At 36.4% G+C, this 19,673-nt stretch overlaps 2 protein-coding genes across 3 annotated transcripts; one reads left to right on the plus strand and one right to left on the minus strand.

Annotated features, from left to right (window-relative positions):
* The first annotated feature begins 6,174 nt into the window (after positions 1–6,174).
* MAX2 (RNI-like superfamily protein) lies at positions 6,175–8,362 on the plus strand. Its single transcript, XM_078969615.1, has one exon. The coding sequence runs from the start codon at positions 6,249–6,251 to the stop codon at positions 8,277–8,279; it is 2,031 nt and encodes a 676-aa protein (XP_078825741.1). The 5' UTR covers positions 6,175–6,248; the 3' UTR covers positions 8,280–8,362.
* Positions 8,363–8,495: 133 nt separating this feature from the next.
* On the minus strand, positions 8,496–17,881 carry LOC145011006 (uncharacterized). 2 transcript variants are annotated; one of them, XM_078969614.1, is made up of 17 exons: positions 17,588–17,881; positions 16,167–16,559; positions 15,178–15,381; positions 14,462–14,650; positions 13,676–13,935; positions 13,468–13,587; positions 13,222–13,311; positions 12,394–12,489; positions 11,851–11,937; positions 11,448–11,541; positions 11,093–11,363; positions 10,403–10,526; positions 10,141–10,160; positions 9,742–9,898; positions 9,345–9,633; positions 9,177–9,249; positions 8,496–8,766 (listed from the first exon to the last, which is right to left on the minus strand). In XM_078969614.1, exons 2-17 carry the CDS (start codon positions 16,425–16,427, stop codon positions 8,684–8,686), a joined length of 2,418 nt encoding a protein of 805 aa, XP_078825740.1. In that variant the 5' UTR covers positions 16,428–16,559; positions 17,588–17,881; the 3' UTR covers positions 8,496–8,683. The 2 variants fall into 2 exon arrangements, with proteins under 2 accessions (XP_078825740.1, XP_078825738.1); XM_078969612.1 differs by having other exon boundaries at positions 13,468–13,599.
* Positions 17,882–19,673: the final 1,792 nt, after the last annotated feature.

Below are 19,673 nucleotides of genomic sequence, written 5' to 3' on the forward strand. Positions count from 1 at the left end.
AGGGGGCCTATAATGCTAACTTTATGATTCCTCAGTATATACATCAGGGATATATATTAATCAGGTCCAGCAGATAGTAGGATGTGTGTTTTCCGCTTCATTTCCTATTCCTTGTTTGGTTGTGGGCTTAGAGCAAATGCACCCAATCTACTATCTATTCGATCTTAGCTATATATATATATATATATATATATATATATTCCGTATAAGTAATCATAAGGAGTACCAAGTATAGGTTAGGTCATAACATACAAATTCAGTACATCGTTTTCTAGTACAAAAACATACTTTGCAGATAGAACATATAGTAGACTAAACTAGAAACTTATCAGTAAGAAGGGTTTAAACCATTTTATTAAACTAGTATAACTTAAAGGACCTTTAGTGGTTAATTCTATAATACCTTAGTTTATACATCAGGGTAATATATAATTAACATCCAATAGGCAGTTGGATGTGTGCTTTCCGCCTTACTTCCTGTTCCTTGTTTGGTTGTGGGCTTAGGGCAGATTCACACAATTAACTATCTGTTGGATATTAGATTATACATAGCTAGTGTAAACTAAGTGATTATAGAAGGAACTATTGTGGTTACCATTTTTACTAAAGGAAATAAGGTTTTTTCTTAAAGAATGTTTTCATCAAATAAATGAACTATTATAGTTAACTCGGTAAGTACCAAATGAATATGTTAGGGTTGTATACAATGAAGATCTAACAAATAATGGAATGTGTGACTTCCGCCTCATTCCATGTTCCTTGTTTGGTTGTGGGCTTAGGGCAGATTCACACAATCGATTGTCTGTTTACTCTAAATTGTATATAACTTGTACCCATTTAGTACTCATAGAAAGGATTGTAGAGTCATTTTACTTATCATTCATCATATCAGAAAATATAGGATTTTCTGGAGGAACAGACGAACTTTTCTAAAAAGAACTTACAACATACTTTACATCACTAAAATACTTATGCACTTACCAGCTTAAATGCTGATCTACTCTTTCAAAATAACTTGCATTCTCGGGAAACTAGTAGATAGGTACACGCACTAGGATTCAAAAGATGAAGTATAGTAGCTTCATGTCTTGTTTTGTTATTTACTTTTGGATTCAATCTTTTGTGAATCACATACTTTGTAAACACTTTAATATTAATACAATGGTTGTTTGTTGCTATGATTACTATGATACATGTGTTGTGATACTAAACATGACGTCCTCCACCCCCGAACGTTTTCATCGTTACGATTTGGGGGTGTGACATAAATGACATAATTTGAGCCCTATTAATGCAAGCATGCCTTCCTCCTAGCTTTTGGGTTGAATCACTTCATACAACTGCTTATCTTCATAACATCCTACCCACTAAACGACTAAAAATTTTCACCCCCACCTTCGCCTTATATCTTCGTCACCCAACTTATAACCACCTCCGCGTGTTCAGTTGTGATTGCCACCCAAACCTCCTCTCATAAAGTTCACCATCAATCAACCCAATGCATCTTCCTCGGATACCCCAATAATTTTCAAGGCTATCACTTTTATGACCCGTTCTCCAATAAAGTTCACCCCTCATGTCATGTCATCTTTGACGAAAATGTGTTCCCATTCCAACAACTACCCTCCATGCCTACCCGACCCCCTTTAGAAATCGATCTCAACCTATCCCCCATCATCCTAGTTCCTCATCATACAAAAACTGTAAACACACCCAAACCAATCCCAAAGCATGTCCACTTCACTCAAAGTCAACCTACCCCTCCCCCTTCTAACACCTTTATCCCTTCTACCACTCAATCATGTTTACCTCAAACACCATCCAACACACACACCATGACTACCCGTTCCAAATCTGGCATACACAAACCAATTACCCATCTAAATCTTCACGTCACCCAACATATGAACAGTTCACCTACCCCTACATCCTATATTAAAGTTATACTAGATCCAAACTGGCAACATGCCATGAACAATGAATATAAAGCACTACGAGATAATGATACTTGGGAACTTATACCACAACTTGTCAACCACCTGGTCATTCATTGTATGTGGTTATTTTGGCAAAAGTTTAAAATCGAAAGGTCTCTCAAGCGCAATAAAGTTCACCTCGTGAGAAAAGCACAAAATGTTGGTGTTGATTGTTACGAGACATTTAGCCTGATCGTAAAACTGACTACCTTTCGCACCATTTTATCTCTTGCAGTATCTAAATCATGGCCTATTAAACAACTAGATGTCAAGAACGCGTTTTTACATGGTGATTTAATTGAAATGGAATTTATGCACCAACCTCCGGGATTCATTGACCCCGCACGCCCAAATCATGTGTGTCACTTAAAATGTTCCTTATACAGTCTCAAGAAGGGTCTATGTGTGTGGTACACATGCTTCGCCACTTTCATCCTTGCCCACAGCTTCTAGAGCAGCATTTGTGACACTTCGTTGTTTGTGTATCGTCACGGGGAACACACGGCTTATTTGCTACTATACCTTGATAACATCATCTTAACCACATCGTATCCCACTGTTCTTCGGTCTCTTGTTACCAAAGTTATCACATGAGTTTTCCATGACCGATTTGGGTGACTTGCATCATTTCTGGGAATCTCAGTTACTCGGGATAAATCCGGTTTATTTCTTAACCAATCTTAGTTTCCCCGAGACATAATATAGTGTGCATCTATGGCTACATGCAAACTTGTTTCAACACCGGTGGACACGTCATCCAAGTTCAGGGCGACCGATGTCAACCTCTTACCCGACGACACACTCTATCGCAGTCGATGCGCTACAATATTTAACTTTCACTCATACAGACATTTCAAACGCAGTACAACGAGTCTGCTTATTCATTCATGCCCCTCTCGAACCTCACTTTAATTCTTTGAAGCGTATCCTTCGCTACCTCCAAGGCACACTTGACTACGATATTCGGATCACCCTTACCCGGTGTGATTCTCTCATGTATTACTACATCGCGGATAGGGGAGGGTGCCCAGACTCACGGCGATCCACGTCCGGCTACTGTGCTTACTTGGGAGATAATATCCTCTCATAGTCCTCGAAACGTTAGAATATTATATCTCGATCCAGTGCTGAAGTCGAATACCGATCCATTGCAAACACTGTAGCTAAAGTTGGTTGGCTATGCAATCTGTTACTTGAGCTACACATCCCACTTCGCAAAGCTACAATCGTTTATTATTATAATGTCTCCGCCATCTACCTCTCAGATAACCCATTCCAACATCAGCACACCAAGCATGTCGAGGTTAATATTTACTTTGTCCAGGAGAAAGTTCACATTGGTCACATATGAATTTTACACGTCCCCTCAAAACTTCAATATACCGACATTTTTACGAAGGGTCTTCCCAAACATTTGTTTCAAAGTTTTAGATCCAACTTGAGCGTTGGTCCTTCTACCATTCGAACCGTGGGGGTATATATATATATATATATATATATATATATATATATATATATATATATATATATATATATATATATATATATATATCTGGTGTTGTATTAATAGATATGTTCACGGGTGTTCTCTATAATTATGTATAGTATATATACAAGTCATTGTAATCTATTTCAAATTAATAAGATACATAAACATTCACATATATGGCATGTAAGTAAGCAATGATATGGTTAAAACGTAAAAACATGATAACAATCTTTTATTAATGGGTAAATTACATGAATCGTCTCTCGTCTAGGTGTCAAAATGCACGTTTACTCTATATTTTCAAATTTTAACTTGGATCATCCCTCATTTGTTTAAAACGTGCACGCTTCATCCTTCGTTCATTTAAATTTGCATGTTGTATCATTTACGAGACATACAATGACCATATCCCCCTTATTGTCTTATTTTTAATTTAATTATAATTGATCTTGTATTTAAAAAAAATTGTATTTCAATCCCTCGATAATTATAATTGATTTTTAATTTACTCTTTTTTTCTCAATAAGCTCCACTTAGTTCCACTACTTCTTTACCTAAAGATACCAAAAACCCTAGGAATATCATCCTTCATCAAGTTCCTCCTTAAATCTTTACAATACATCAACCTAATCGACTCAATTTACACCTTGATATAATCACAATCAACAATCTCAACAATAAACATATTAACATTATCAACTAAACCTTTTACCCTTGTTTTCGTTTTGTTAGGTGGAGGTGAATGGTTTTCGGTGTTAGTTGAATGGTGGTGGTTCATGAAGTGTTGTCGGTGATAGGTGAAGGTATCGAAGTTTTGAGTGGGGATAAGGAAGAGTAAGAAAGGTCTGCGGGCAAGAGGAGGAGAAAGATAGAGATGAAGAGAAGAGGTGGCTCTGGTGGCGATGGATGGTGGTTCCTGCTGGTGGAGGATGGTGATTTTTGGGAGGTTTCTTGAAAGATGAATAAAGAAGAGAAAGGGTTGTAAGGGTATTTATTTATTTTTATAATAAACAAATCAATAATAATTAACAAATAATTAAATAGAAAATAAATCAAAAAACAAATAAATAAGGATAAAATTGTCTTTTTATGTGTGGGGTGACTAAGTATACAAGAAATAATAACTTCAGGAACACTCTGAGTTAATTTTTGAAAATATGGAGTAAACGTGTGTTTTGACATACATACAAAAGACGAGTTTTAGGATTTAAATTAGGGAAAATGACTTTTGAGGGTAATTAACTTTTGCGTTTGTACTCATTTGGTCTCTTTCCTTTTTTGTATTCAATATACCATTGAACTTGTTGTTTGTATTCACCATAACCCTTTTGACCGGCTTTTGACATGTGATAGTCGGTCAAAGGGTTATGGTAAACATAACAACAGGTTCGATGGTATATTGAGTACAAAAAAAAAAAAGGAAATAGACCAAATGAAAATAAATGCAACAGTTGGTTACCCTCCTGATTCATTTTTCCTTTACTCATTTACAGCAAATCCTATGTCATCTCCTACTGATATTAATGACTATGAGATTCATTCTTTCTTCTCTTTAAAACATAACCCACGAAATAACATTATTCATATATGTACAACTTTGTAATGCACTTGAATATTTATTAGGGGAATCTTGACTAAGTAGGCGCATTTCATGACTACATTTACATTTCCAAGCAAATGATTTATCGTATCATGGATTCTAGACAAGTCTACAAACGAGTGGAATCACAAGTGCTGTGATTTTTTAGTTTACTTAACTTTAAGATCGAACTCATGGAATAAGATACAACATCAATACGTACAATATCATGCTGCTTTTGTAGACACATCACTATAATATTGTACATATTGATGTTGTATCTTATCTCATGAGTTCGATCTTAAAGCTAAGTAAACTCAAAAATCACAGCACTTGTGATTCCACTCGTTTGTAGACTTATCTAGAATCCATGATACGATAAATCGTTTGATTGGAAATGTAAATGTAGTCATGAAATGCATCTGCTTAGTCAAGATTCTCCTAATAAATATTCAAGTGCATTACAAAGTTGTACATGTATAAATAATGTCCTTTCGTAGGTTATGTTTTGAAGATAAGCAAGAATGAATCTCATAAAGTTATTAATATCAGTAGGAGATGACGTGAGATTTGTTGTAAATGAGTAAAGGGAAAATGAATCAGGAGGGTAACCAATTGTTGCATTTGTTCTCATTTGATCCCTTTCTTTTTTTTTGTACTTAATATATCATCGAACTTGTTGTTTGTGTTCATCATAACCCTTTGACCGGCTATCACATATCAAAAGCCGATTAAAAGGGTTATGGTGAACACAAACAACAAGTTCGATGATATACTGAATACAAAAAAAAAAAAAAAAAAAAAAAAGGACCAAATAAATACAAACGTAAAAATTAATTACCCTCAAAAGTTATTTTTCCTTTAAATTAAAATATTATTATAATCTAAGAAAAATTAAATATCCTCTTACAATTTATTTCTACCGTCCCCATACTCATGTCAAAGGATGATAAAGGATATTTAATTTCTTTTTATTTAAACTCTATATCAATTGTTAGATAGAAAATTTAATAGAATTAAATGTAAAATTTATGTAATAAAAATAATAGTTTATAAAAATGGTTAATCAAGCGAAATATTTATCGATTGAATAAAGACAAATTGAATAGGATTTGGTAGAAAAATACGCCTCATCCCTATCCCCTTTCAGCCTCAGTTGATATCTATAGCAAAGAATGATGGGCACAAAAAGCAGTACCTAACAATGGCTGTTTCCTTCTCCACCACCACCATCAACGACCTCCCGGACGTCATCCTCTCCAACATAATCGCCGCCGTCTCCGACGTCCGCGCCCGCAACGCCGCTTCATTAGTCTCCCGGAAATGGCTCCTATTAGACCGATCAACCCGCACCTTCCTCACCCTCCGCGGCAACGCTCGCGACCTCTTTATGCTACCTTCCTGTTTCCGATCCGTTACTCACCTTGACCTCTCCCTCCTTTCTCCATGGGGCCATCCTCTCCTCTCCTCCACCGCCGCCTCTTATCCCGCCCTTTTCGCTCAGCTTCTCCGGCAGTCCTTCCCCAACGTTAAATCACTCATCATCTACTCACGAAACCCCTCCGCTCTTGAGCTTTTAGCTCCTCAATGGCCGTCACTTTCTCAGATCAAGCTTGTCCGTTGGCACCAACGACCACCGCAACTACCTCCCGGCGCCGATATACTTCCGATTTTCGAGAACTGTCGAGATATCAACTCTCTGGATCTTTCATGTTTCTATTGCTGGACTGACGATATTCCTCCAGCCGTAAAAGCTCACCCTCAAACCGCGGCGAAGCTTACGTTTCTCAATCTTCTTAATCCGTCGTTTACTGAAGGATTCAAAGCTCAAGAAGTTGAAGAAATCTCTAAAGCTTGTCCTAATTTGAAGAAATTTTTAATAGCTTGTATGTTTGATCCTAGATACATTGGATTCGTCGGAGACGAAACACTACTTGCGATCTCCATCAACTGCCCGAAGCTATCACTTCTTCATCTCGCGGATCCTTCAGCTTTGTTAAACGCTAGAGCTGATCCAGACACACAAGGTTTCACTCAAGAAGATGCGAGTATCACAGTTGCCACCTTGATCGAAATGTTCTCCGGACTTCCATTGCTGGAAGAGCTCACATTCGATATTTCCAATAACATCAGAGACAGTGGCCCTGCTTTCGAGATTTTGAACTCCAAGTGTCCTAAGTTAAGATCTCTAAAGCTCGGAAACTTTCATGGGATTTCAATGCCGATTGAGTCAAAACTAGATGGAATCGCATTGTGTCAACGTATAGAATCATTATCGATTCGAAACGTAGCCGATTTGACAGATATGGGGTTGATCGCAATCGCTAGAGGCTGTTCGAATCTGGTGAAATTCGAGGTTCAAGGATGCAAGAACATTACAGTAAGAGGAATGCGAACTTTCGTCTCTTTACTGAATCGAACCTTAATCGATGTCAAGATCTCGTGTTGTAAGAATTTAGGCGCAGTTTCATCATTGAAATCGTTAGAACCAATCCAGGATCGTATCCGAAAGCTTCATATCGACTGTGTTACGGAATCCCATATCGATGACGAATTGGGGAATAACAACAGAAAAAAGCGCAAATTCGATTTCGATCTGAATGATTCAAAGTCAAGCGATTCAATGAACGAAACATGGTCAAAACTGGAACATCTATCTCTGTGGTTCTCGGTGGGGGAACTTCTGACTCCATTTCTATCATCGGGTCTAGAAGATTGTCCAAATTTAAACGAGATTTACATCAAAGTGGAAGGCGACTGCAGGCATTTCTCCAAACCATCACAACGAGAATTTGGATTACAATCCCTTTGTATGTTCCCAAATTTATCAAAAATGCAATTGGATTGCGGTGAAACGATTGGGTATGCACACACAGCACCATCGGGGCAGATGGATTTGAGTTTATGGGAACGGTTTTATTTGTATGGGATCGGGGCAGTGAATCTGGAGGAGCTTGACTACTGGCCACCACAAGATCGGGATGTTAACCAGAGGAGTTTGTCTTTGCCGGCTGCTGGGTTGCTTCAAGAATGTGTCATGTTGCGGAAATTGTTTATTCATGGAACAGCTCATGAGCATTTTTTGATGTTTCTTTTGAGGATTCAGAGTTTGAGAGATGTTCAGTTGAGGGAGGATTATTATCCTGCCCCTGAGAATGATATGAGTACGGAGATGAGGGCGGATTCGTGTAGTCGGTTTGAGGATGCGTTGAATAGGAGACGAATTGAGGACTGAAAATGTTATGATTGATTATTAGATAGAATAAGGTGTAACCAAGATATTATCTGGAATAAATTGTTATAACTATTACCATAAAAGATTTTGTAGGTTTAATTTATTGGTTGCGTTAAAATGTCAAATCATTAGTTCCAAAATATATGTTGAAAAAAAAGGTTTGTAAAGTAGAAGTAAAATTTGGGAGAATAACAGAACAGATGTTAGCAAGTCAAGTGAGTCTTGAAAGAGAGTTGTATGATTGAGAAAGGAAAGGCAGGAATAGTATTGTTCCAAATAACTGGATTTATACAGAAGTCAAAAGTAGTGGAGCCGATAATATTTTGTAAACCTCTCTACTAGTAGTATGTCTTTGTTGTTTAAGTTTGATATATGATATGAAATGATACGATGTGATGATTCTCTCAACAGAGGGCGTATTCGCAGTCTAGCAAACGAGCCAAAATGTCCTCGCAGCTTGGTCGCTCGGCTGGTTCTGCCCAGCAATCTGCAAAAATCAACTAAAATAAGCTTCCCTGTGTTTTCTACTCATTTTATGAAACGGTGTATATTACATAAGTATCAATTTATTATCTCAAACACTCAAACCATTTTCTGTAGTGTTTAAATCATTATACACTGTTTTTTATTAAAGCATTTTCCCTGGTTATACAAGTTGTAAAAAACAACTTAGAAGTAAATCGGCAAATTACCAAAAAAAAAAAAAAAGACTGTTCTTTACAATATTTATGGATTTAGCCACACTCGGCTATTATTATGATAAACATAAAAAACAATAGCAATTTGTTGGCTAAATTGATAAAAAATGGTAAAAGTACAAGTGTTTTTCTGTGTTTTTAGATGATTAATGTTAAAAGTCTGGAAGATATAAGAAGGAATAAAAGAAGAGAAAGATACCAGCAATGAGCTTGCCAAGCGGACCTTCAGGGATCTCCAACCGTGAGCCTTCATTGGCAACAGAATACACAACCTAAAAAAGAAGAGAAGAGAAGAGGAGGGCATTCACGTCTTTTGCACAACATGAGAAAAAGTAATAATGAAGGAGGGGCTGGGGCTGGGGCTTACCCTCTCAGGTGGCAAACCTTCCCATGGCCTATTGAGAGTGCATAACTCCCACATGATGACACCGAGGCTAAAAATGTCACATTTTTCAGTGAAAGGTTCGTTTCGGATTAGTTCTGGAGCCATCCATTCAGGGGTGCCTGCTGACGTGGAATCTTTGACAGGTGATTCTGTCATCATTCTTGAAAGCCCAAAATCACATATCTTTACTGTCCAATGCTTGTTCACAAGACAATTTGCACTTTTTATGTCGCGGTGAGCTATTTTCATTCGGTGAATGCACATCAACCCTCTTATCACATGCAAAACACCAATTACAATAACATCAACTCCACATTATCTAATTATATAAAATCAATTTTTAATTTACAAAAAAAAAAAAAAAAAAATGTACACTAACCTGCATATATCACGAAGCATTTTAAGTCTTCTTCGCCAGCTGAGTTTCTTCTTCTGACCACTTAAATGGATCAAGTAATACAAAGATCCCATCTCCATATATTCCGTCACCATTGATAAGCGTGGAGGCCTTGTGCACGCACCAAGAAACAATATAACTGACCAAATCAAAACACAAACCATTTTTTTACTCCAATAACTTTAATTGCTTGAAGAAGAAAAAAAAAATGTCAACTTGGTGTTTAAACAAACTCTACATACACGCTTGTTACTTCACATATTAAACAAAACCAGTTGTATGGTACCTTCTTCAATTAGGCTTTTCTAGTAGTTTAGAGTCAGAATGCAACAATATTTCGGAAAGAAAAAAAAAAAGATGCAAAAGGAGACAAAGACATACCATTTGGATGTCGAAGGCGACTGTTAAAAAACAAAAGGAAGGAAATGAAGGAGTTAGAAGCATATAAATCTTTAACTGTTAGCCTCTGTAGGGCTATTACATAGATGAGGAGAAGGAGGGCATTCTCGTCTTTTGCACAGACAAGAGAACAAGAGAAATTGTCCCACCCTGTTCCATATTATTATAGGGTGAGAGTGGGACAAAAACTGCAGATTGTGTCCCATTGACACATGTAGAAACATCAAACAGATAGGTAAGGTACCTGAGGATGGAAATCTCATTGCAGAAATCTTCCATGTTCTCAGCTGTAAGATCCTGTTCAAGAAAAACTTTTATTGCTACTTCTGTTCCATTCCAAATGCCACGAAAAACTTCCCCAAAGAATCCTGGATAACAGAGATCAAGAACAGCAGTTACAATAACATTCTTATTTATCACTTGATAATAGTTTTGCAGGTTTCCATATGCTTGTACATAAACTAGAACACCATAAATATTGTACGACAAATAAGCAACCAAAACAAAGGAACAAGAAAATCCCAAATAAGATCATTATAGAAACTAGACATTTTGTAGCTATATTTTAAAAACAAGTCATTACAGTTTTAAATTGTTTTGAAGCATGTGTTACTAAAGCTTAACAAAGAAAGTAGGCTAAATTGTACTTTCCATTCTATTCCATGAATGAATTAAAAAAAAAAAAAAAAAACATCACCCAAGGAATGAAAATCTACAAATGGAAGGAATCAAATTTCTTGAGGAACGACAAAAAAAATTCTCTTTCATTGTTATACTCTATTCCATCCCGATGCCAATTACTACATACCAAATGCTACCTTACTCATATATAGCTGATTCAGTGGCATGGAGTAAAGTCAAGTTATTGAGATAGAGGGATATTTTGGGAATAATTATATTTATACATAAAAAAGGGTACATAGATAGTACATACCAATTCCAACTCTGGTGCCAACAGTAAGTTCTGAGAAATCAATGTTCCATTCTTGATAAGGTAGAAGAGGCTTATTTTGAAACATGGGTGAATCCAGAATTTTGTTCCATGTTGAGACTGTTTCATCACCATCTGGAATAGCAGGTCTTCCGGAAGCTGGATGCCTGAATTCATGAGGTGATGTAGGTAATGACATTGCCTTTTGAGAAGCCTCACCCTCCCTCTCCCTTTCAAGACTATATAAAGATCTTCCATCATTCTCATCAGCCTCCTAAACCATCACAACACATTTATTAACAACAAACATTACAGACTCATCAACCCTTTTTCACATCTTACAAACACTAACACTTACATCTTTCTTAAGTTCTGGATTCTGCAACCGAGTGTCCACCTGTTCTCTCATTAGTCGATTCTGTTTTAATGTTTCATTCATTGCACGTACAGCCCTGAATGTTAATACAAGTAAAAAAGAAAAGAACACCATGTTATGTTGCCTTCAAGAAAAAAAAATGTTATGCTTTCTAACTTCTTTTTATGTATCTTCAATCATTATGCAAAAGAAAACTATCACAATTCATAAACAATATCACAGAGCTAGTAGAATGCTGTAATAGGGTTATGCAAAAATTAACCTTTCTAAGTGTTTTCTGTACTAATATACTTGATAAAGATCTCATTGAATACTTCAACTTATCAAGGAAACATGATAAATGAAGTAACTAAAACATAAAAGTTAAAAATTAGAAAATATCAACCTTACGATGTCATCGCCAATTTCTGGAGTAATACTAATGCTTCTTCTTCGGTTTCTACGATGTTCAGACGTTGATGTGCCTTCTGATCTGTAGGTACACAGATTTAAAATACACTGTGAATAGTTTTCTTTATTGATGTATGATACTCTAGAGTGAAATTTTATAAGTGTCACTTCATGAAAACAAAGTATGTTGCATACATAATTAGATATACAACTGCTATAACAAAGATACTGTAAACTTACAGAACAATGAACAAATGCTTGAAGGTTTTTATTGTATATTATCAAGTGTTTTTTGATGGCATATTTTGATTTGTTTCAGGCTATATTACAAGTTTTTGTGCAAAAGACGTAAATGCCCTCATCCTCATTATCAAAGAACTGTAAAAAGTTTGTCAAGTCCAGCCCAGTCCCGTGTAACAAATGTAGACTTGGAAATTTCTAGAAATATACTTACTAAAACTCAAGGGCAATAGTCTTTTTAAGTCTAAACATGCTATAAAGGTAAAGATATAAAGATGTGCATGTCTCATAAGTTTACCTCGATGGACCAACATCATCAGGATACTCTCTGAATGATCTTCTATCACCACCAAGCATGGATCGGCCACGTGCTCTCAAGGAAGGATGCTCTGGACTGCAATATCCAATACAGATATAAAAATCAGTCACGTAATAGAGTATCAAATTATTATGGAAGCATAGACATTAATAAACAAGTTAATATGAAGGAAAACATGATATTACTGAGGCATATTTTTGTTTTTTACAGAAAGACTATATATAGACTCTGAGGTTGACATATGTTTTAGATCTCTTAACCATAAGTATCATATAGTCTTTGTCTTTTGTTTAATCAATAAATAAGGGCTAAATGCAAGAAATAGTACCATACTTCCATTTATTTGTTTACTACAGCATCATTTTTTTCTTAGTAAGACAGTGTACTTTGAAAATTGTACTCAAATATAGCATTGCACTTTTAAAAAATTTACTTATTAGGACTTAGGAGACTGTATTTGGAAAATTCTGCCCGTTTATAGCAATGAAAATTGCTTTGTGTATGCATGACATTGCTATAATTGGGTAGATTTTTCAAAGTACAATGTTGTACAGTGTAAATATATATATATGGAGCCCAAGATTGTCTCTCCAAAAGAGCCCTTTGTGGAGAGAAGGGGAACTCCAACATATACAGCCACTTATAAGACCATGTCGCACCTATGTGTGATACACTAAATATAACAGTTTCTGAAAAATATTGACAAGGTTATACTCTATTTTGTTGAGAATGCTATCTTTTTTCAAAAGGTTGTCTATAATCACATGAATAATTATAAAACCACATAGCATGAGACATGAGGATCACCTTGAACTTGCAGTCCTTGGTTCATTTATCACCTTCCTCCGGCTCCTTCGCCAAAATGAAGCAGCAATATCTGGTTCACTATGGGATATACTGATGTATAGGGAAAAATGTAAGAGCTATTAATTACAAAGCTAGAATAGTTTTATAGGTAATTAATAAATTTCATTTGCTGTTTAATGAAACAAACAAAAATAGAATCCACAGTCAAAGAAAACTTATTAACATTAGGACAAAGTCAAAGTGTACCTCCATTTCCCATCAATGGAGGATGCAGAACGCATCATTTTATTCCTCAATGAAGGTCCAGGAACATTCAAAGATAAATCCAATCTCCTCTGGTAATGAAGATTGTCATCTTTCTCAGAACTGCAGTAATGACTAAATAAATAAATAAATAAATACTGGTACTTTATTTCAGAAAAATAGAATATGTATGGGAATAAAAGGACATAACCTCTCGTTGTCTATCCTCTCTGAAAACCCATATAAAGGGCTGTTTGGTTCTAGTGGTGAATCACATGAGTCATTTTCTGCAGAATCACTTTCTCCAGCTGCAGAAATATGGGACATGAATATTGCCTTGGTTGACCGGGGTATGAGTTGACCAGGAAATCGCATTAGGTCAACAAGTAGTTCTACAGAATTCAGAACAACTACTACAGACATATGCTTATATGAATCTACACATTCACCAACTCCTTCATTAGGTATTCCCTATAAATCAAACATAAAGTTAAATGTCCGGAAAATCAAACTAGATGATATAATACAAGACTAAATTACAAGTATCGTCCCTGTGGTTTATGCGTTTTTTCGATATGGTCCAATAGTTTGAGTTTTTTAACTTTTTTGTCCAGGAAACATAGTTTCGTCACGTGACTCTGTCAGTTGTGTTGCACATGAGGGTAAATATGTCTTTTTCCTATTCTCTCTGTTTAACACCTCTTGATTGGTCAGCAGAAAGTTAAAAAATGATAAATAACTACAAAGATTGACCACTTAAGAGTTGCAAAAGAGACAAAAAAAAAAAAAAAAAAAGGAAAAAGACTTATTTACCCTTGTGTGCAACGCACATGACACACACTAACTCCAGGTTGGCAATGTTGTAAAACCGAATGACAAAGTTGAAAATATAACGCTATCAGACCATATCCAAAAGAAAGATAAAGATAAACTACGGGGACGTTTTTGTAATTTAGTCTGTGAGGGGTATAGATGTGTAGCAAATATTAGTACTTACCACTACCAGTCTACTTTCAAAACCTACAGTATCAGCAAGAACTTTAAAGAGTATTGCTCGAGGACGACATGAACCATTTTTTATATGCCCCAGCAAGTGGACCCCACGACTGCCAGGGACATTAGAAGTATCCTCAAGTGTAGCTTTAAGTGGGCTGTCAAACTGTGGTCTCTTATAGAAATCTGACACCTGTACACAAAATAATGAAAATCGTTTATTTGTTGGTTTCAAATCTTTCTATTACAATTTACAACATTGTACTTCCAAAAACATTTCTTATAAAAGCATTGTACCTTGAAAAAGATACATAATTATAGCATTAGACTTTTTAATTCTTATGAGGATATTGTAGTTTGAAATATCCACCTGATTACATGGATTTTTCAAGAACAGTGTTGTAATACTAAAAAAAGGAAGTTAGATTATATATGAAACAAATCAATGGACTTATGTTGCTATTTCTTGTATAGTTGTATTTAATCTATATGCAAAATATGGTCTTGAATACTGAAGCATATTAATTAGTTTCATAATCTTTGATAAAATACAACCTACAAGCCCATAGTGTTTCCCTTATAAGTATAGATGTGATACAATATCGTAGGCATTAAAGATATTACAGTAATTTTCATACAAAACAATTCAATCAACAAACAGAAAAGTGAAAAGAATTTAATCAATAGAAGGTGGAAGAGAAAGCGAATTCCATAACTCACCAGTCCAGCAATCTTTTTGATAATGGCTGCAGGATTTGAGTTCAGACCTTTCACTAGTGTGGAAATTAGTTGCTTTAGCATGGAAAGCTTCTTGTCTTTTTGGGAATCAACAAGTATGATATCAGCTTTCACACCCTCAAGTTCTAAATCATGGAGCTCCTCCAAGGTAGGAATATCATCAAAAAGATCCTTGAGCCTCTTATCCTGTACATATTATAAATCAATTAATGCCATACAACTTCATCTAGAAAGATGACTTTAACCCTTTAAGACATATGTCTGCTGTAAAGTAATTTCACTTGTTCACCAAAAGGGGCAGATTTGCAGCAAAACTACCAAGTTACAGCTATTCATGAGGCAAAGGAAGAAAAGTGTGACTTATGTTTGAACTCTGTGAGCTATCATAGATAAAGAGAGCAAGATTTGATGTTTTCTTTAATGGAAACTACAACTGTGGTATTGATATTTTTAAGATGATTCACACTAAATCCCTCAAATGGGTCTACACGTTTTCCAGCTCCATAATTAGGCAACCAAGCACACCACTTAAGCTTTAGAGAAAATTTTATCAAAGATCCAATACAGAGGAGTTCTTTGTCATTTTCAGTGTCTACAAAGTTAGCAAATATGAGCATTAGAAATCAAGTTAAATGTTATCTGATTATCTCATATTCAAAGGGTTCTCATATTAACTTTCTGGAACTATAATGAATGGATTGGCAACTGGTTATGAAACAAAAGATGTACATAGTGAGAAGAGATGTCTAAACAGATGTGAAAAAAAAAACACCAAAGTTTGTTATGCAAAATGCCTCATTTCCATGTGCTTTTTTTAGATATGATCTCAACTCCTTTATAAAGAGCATAGCATACATGCTTCAGCTTTAAGGTAACAGATCCAAGAAACTTATGAAGCTGTAACCTTCAACTACTAGAGCGTGTTAACCAAATTAAACATCTACATGAATCAACAAAGTGTAAGTACTTACATGAATGATTGAGTAGAAACCATTTGGAATAGGTTCAGAAAGCACTCCAGTACGCCAAAGAATTTGTGATGCTGACTGAGATTGAGATAGAAAACTATCATATGTACTGCTGCTCATAGATCTTCTATGAGTTAGAGTTTCTTTTTTCGAGTCCAATGAAGCAGATTCAAATTTATCAATTAGCTCTGAAGACCACCATGCATTACTAGAAGCCCCTTGCTCTGAGGTCCCTAATTCATCACGTGCCTCTTCCATGTTCATCAATAGATGAAGCAAATTAACAACACATCCCTGTTTATCCCCTAAAAGACCTTTTTTGCACCATGTTTGAATATAAGCCCGTTTACTAGAACAATTTCTTCATTTAAGCCCCATAGTTTAACACCATATGACCTGCAATAGACAATAATGGGGTTAACCTTGCATCGATTTCACTAAGTTGAATGATCAAAGTTGGTAACAAAAATAACTGTATTATGGAAATATGGAATCCAATCAACAGCTGCTGACAGTAGTATGATGAAGAAAGTACAGTGAACAATTTGCAATAATAACTAATACTTTGCTGCTTTAAGTAAGATAGTTTCTTAATAGATCTGGAGCAAACATGGTAAAATACTAAGATGCAAAAGAATATTCACAATTGACAGAAACAAGATACAGTCTGCAGAAAAAACAGCTGTTCTACACAATATTGCAGAGCATGGGTTGTAAGGATAGAAACATAGAAAAGAGTGAGAGATGATGAACTTTCTTCTTGCATTTTACAAATTCCGGCTTCAAATCCTCACTCAGAAGTACACCCTTGTATGTGATCAACATAAAGCACCATGACTTTTACGTCATAAACATACAACACATGGGTAGATGAAGTTACCCATTCTATTACCTTAGATATCACATTCTCTTCACCATCTTATCAACAAAAAAAGTAGACATCTAAAATGAAAAAGGGCGTAGCAGACTGGAGCTCTAGTTGAAACTAGTAACTCCAAAACAGATAGAACATCAGCCCAGGGCACTAAGGAGTTTCTCGCCAGATAATCACTACAGATTCTGCTATCTATTATAGCATCATCGCCATTGCACAAGACGATTACAGGGCTAGCCACATTCCATAATTGGACATTTTATTTTTAACCATTAAATATGATGAAATCTTCACAAGGCACGAGCATTTCTTACAAACTCCAAGCACATTAAAATCATCAAAAATAGAGAATTCATAACACAATTAGATCATTCAATACCCAGATTACTAATCAGAAATTTCACCGCCAACTATGGACATCATAACATAAAATTACAGATCAAATGTAACCCTCGAAATGCAAATTTGATCATTCAACTTGAATTCGATTTGCAGAAATCTAGCAGCGACAAATCTCATAGATAAACTTCAAGAAATACTCAAGACTCACCTAAACCCTCCCGAATCCTAAATTGAAGCCAGATGCCGACACAAGTGAACTAACCACCACTTGGATCCGAGTACTTCACGGCTGATAACAAATTGAATCTCTATATCCAAACAAGAAGAGTTTCATTTATTCCTAAAAATGAGATTTCAATCCACCAGTAACGGAGAGAGAATCAAACTGCACAACGATTTGTGTGCGCGTGATGAACGTCTCGTGACAATGATGAGAGAGAAAACGTAGAGATTCAAACGATGAGGAAATATCAGAGAGAGAAAGAGAGAGAGAGAGAGAGGCGGGGGATGGATTCAATATTTATTTTATTTTTCGCTAATAAAATGTTTATTGAGTGATTTAATTTATTCTTTCCAATTAGATTATATTTATTCTGTTTATTGTAACGAAATTATATAAGTATATTAATACCCATGCTATTTATGAACAATGCTACCGAACCACCAACGATCCATCGGATAACCCCCGAGTTCATCGGTTTCTTCGTTGCCCGTCTGTTTCTCCACTCATATCCGCATGTACTTTGCACGTAGGTACTCCGTCTCATCTGACGTTATCGTTGCAACTAGTTTTCCCATCCTTCTGTTATTAAAGGGATTGTAGGAAGCAAGCTCGTCTCGGTGACCAATTATGAGTACCAAGTTGTATTGGATTTTCTTGGGTGTCCTAATTCAACTTTAACCTAATTTTGTTCTTTCGTCAATAGCTAACCTATTGATTTTTGTCTAATTGTTTATGCTTGATTTTTACAGGTCGTTTGTTGGTTTATTGATGAATCTAGGGCCAAGGATATCCATCTCAACTTCACCCTTACTTAGTCTGACCATATGTGTATTGGTGCCTAAACCAATAAACAACATCAATCCTAACAGGTTATGTTACATGCATTTTTTTTAACGATCCCAACATGTAAACTCGTTTCCACCATTCTTGTATGCTATGTAGCTCCCTAAAATCACTTTCATTTGGAAAATTCTCTTCAAAATTAATAAAATAAATAAATATGTAACATCCCAAAAATCATGACAAAAAATTTCTTTAAAAAAAACATTACTAAACCATAGCATTAAATCATTTCACACATACTAAAAATGGTTATATGACAAATCAGAGTATTTTTCCCAAATGACATCCCAGGCTAAACTTCTTGGTGTGTTATGCGATCATCCCGAGCTCTTTTTTCCGCTATCAGAGGTACCTGAAACCAAAACTGAAAACCGTAAGCACGAAGCTTAGTGAGTTCCCCAACCTACCACATACCATACATATTAATTGATCCAAACATGCCATAACAATTGTGAGCACATAATCACATATTGGGCCCCCGCCCGCTGCATTAGGCCTCGCCCGCCATCGGACCCTGTCCGTCATCAGGCCCCGCCTGGCATCAGGTCCCACCTGGCATCGAGCTTCGCCCGGTATACAGATATGTTCCCTTTAGGCCCCACCTGACTCTGGGCCTCGCCCGCCATACACATACATACGATTAAGTAGCATACTGAAACATACATAAACATTCCCTAACCATACCCTACTCTAAGTCCTCGCCTAACTTGGGCGCCGCCCCTGTCTGCTAGTGAAGTAGTGGAGCCCCGTCCACATCCATACTAGTAGTGAGATACGGGCCCTCGCCCATGCTCACGTCCTTCCTAGCACGGGCCTCGCCCCTGCTCTACTAATATCGAGATATGGAACCTCATCCATACTCAGCTAGTGATGAGATACAGGACCTCGCCCACACTCACCCCCTTACCAGGCACATACAAGCATCACGAAAATAACTAGTATAAGCTAACACACTACATAGGAATCTTCCTCGGGAATACCCCGACATCGGACCCCCAGCCCGGAAGCATACTATTATCTAATGTGCTTCGGGCTTACCCCGACATCGGACCCTCGGTCCGGATCCTATCATACCGACACATACAAGAATCATAAGGACCTCTAGCATCCTAACATTCCTCGAGCCTCGCCCGGCATCAGGTCGTAACCCGGAACATATACCAATAAGTGCCTAGGGCTAACCCCCGGGTCTTCCTTCTATACATAAGCATAAACACGAGCATTAACG

The sequence above is a fragment of the Lactuca saligna genome, chromosome 8 (genome assembly GCF_052625555.1).
Source record: "Lactuca saligna cultivar CGN05327 chromosome 8, ASM5262555v1, whole genome shotgun sequence".
NCBI lineage: Eukaryota > Viridiplantae > Streptophyta > Magnoliopsida > Asterales > Asteraceae > Lactuca > Lactuca saligna.

What these genes read in the sequence shown, in the direction of transcription:
- LOC145011006 (XM_078969612.1), bottom strand. Translation starts at nt 16,427, where the DNA reads ATGAACATGGAAGAGGCACGTGATGAATTAGGGACCTCAGAGCAAGGG. An exon ending in TTGAAAGTAGACTGGTAGTG is followed by an intron (nt 13,936 to 14,461) that starts GTAAGTACTAAT and finishes TTTGATTTATAG; the next exon opens with GGAATACCTAATGAAGGAGT. An exon ending in GAGAGGATAGACAACGAGAG is followed by an intron (nt 13,600 to 13,675) that starts GTTATGTCCTTT and finishes TTATTTATTTAG; the next exon opens with TCATTACTGCAGTTCTGAGA.
- MAX2 (XM_078969615.1), top strand. Translation starts at nt 6,249, where the DNA reads ATGGCTGTTTCCTTCTCCACCACCACCATCAACGACCTCCCGGACGTC.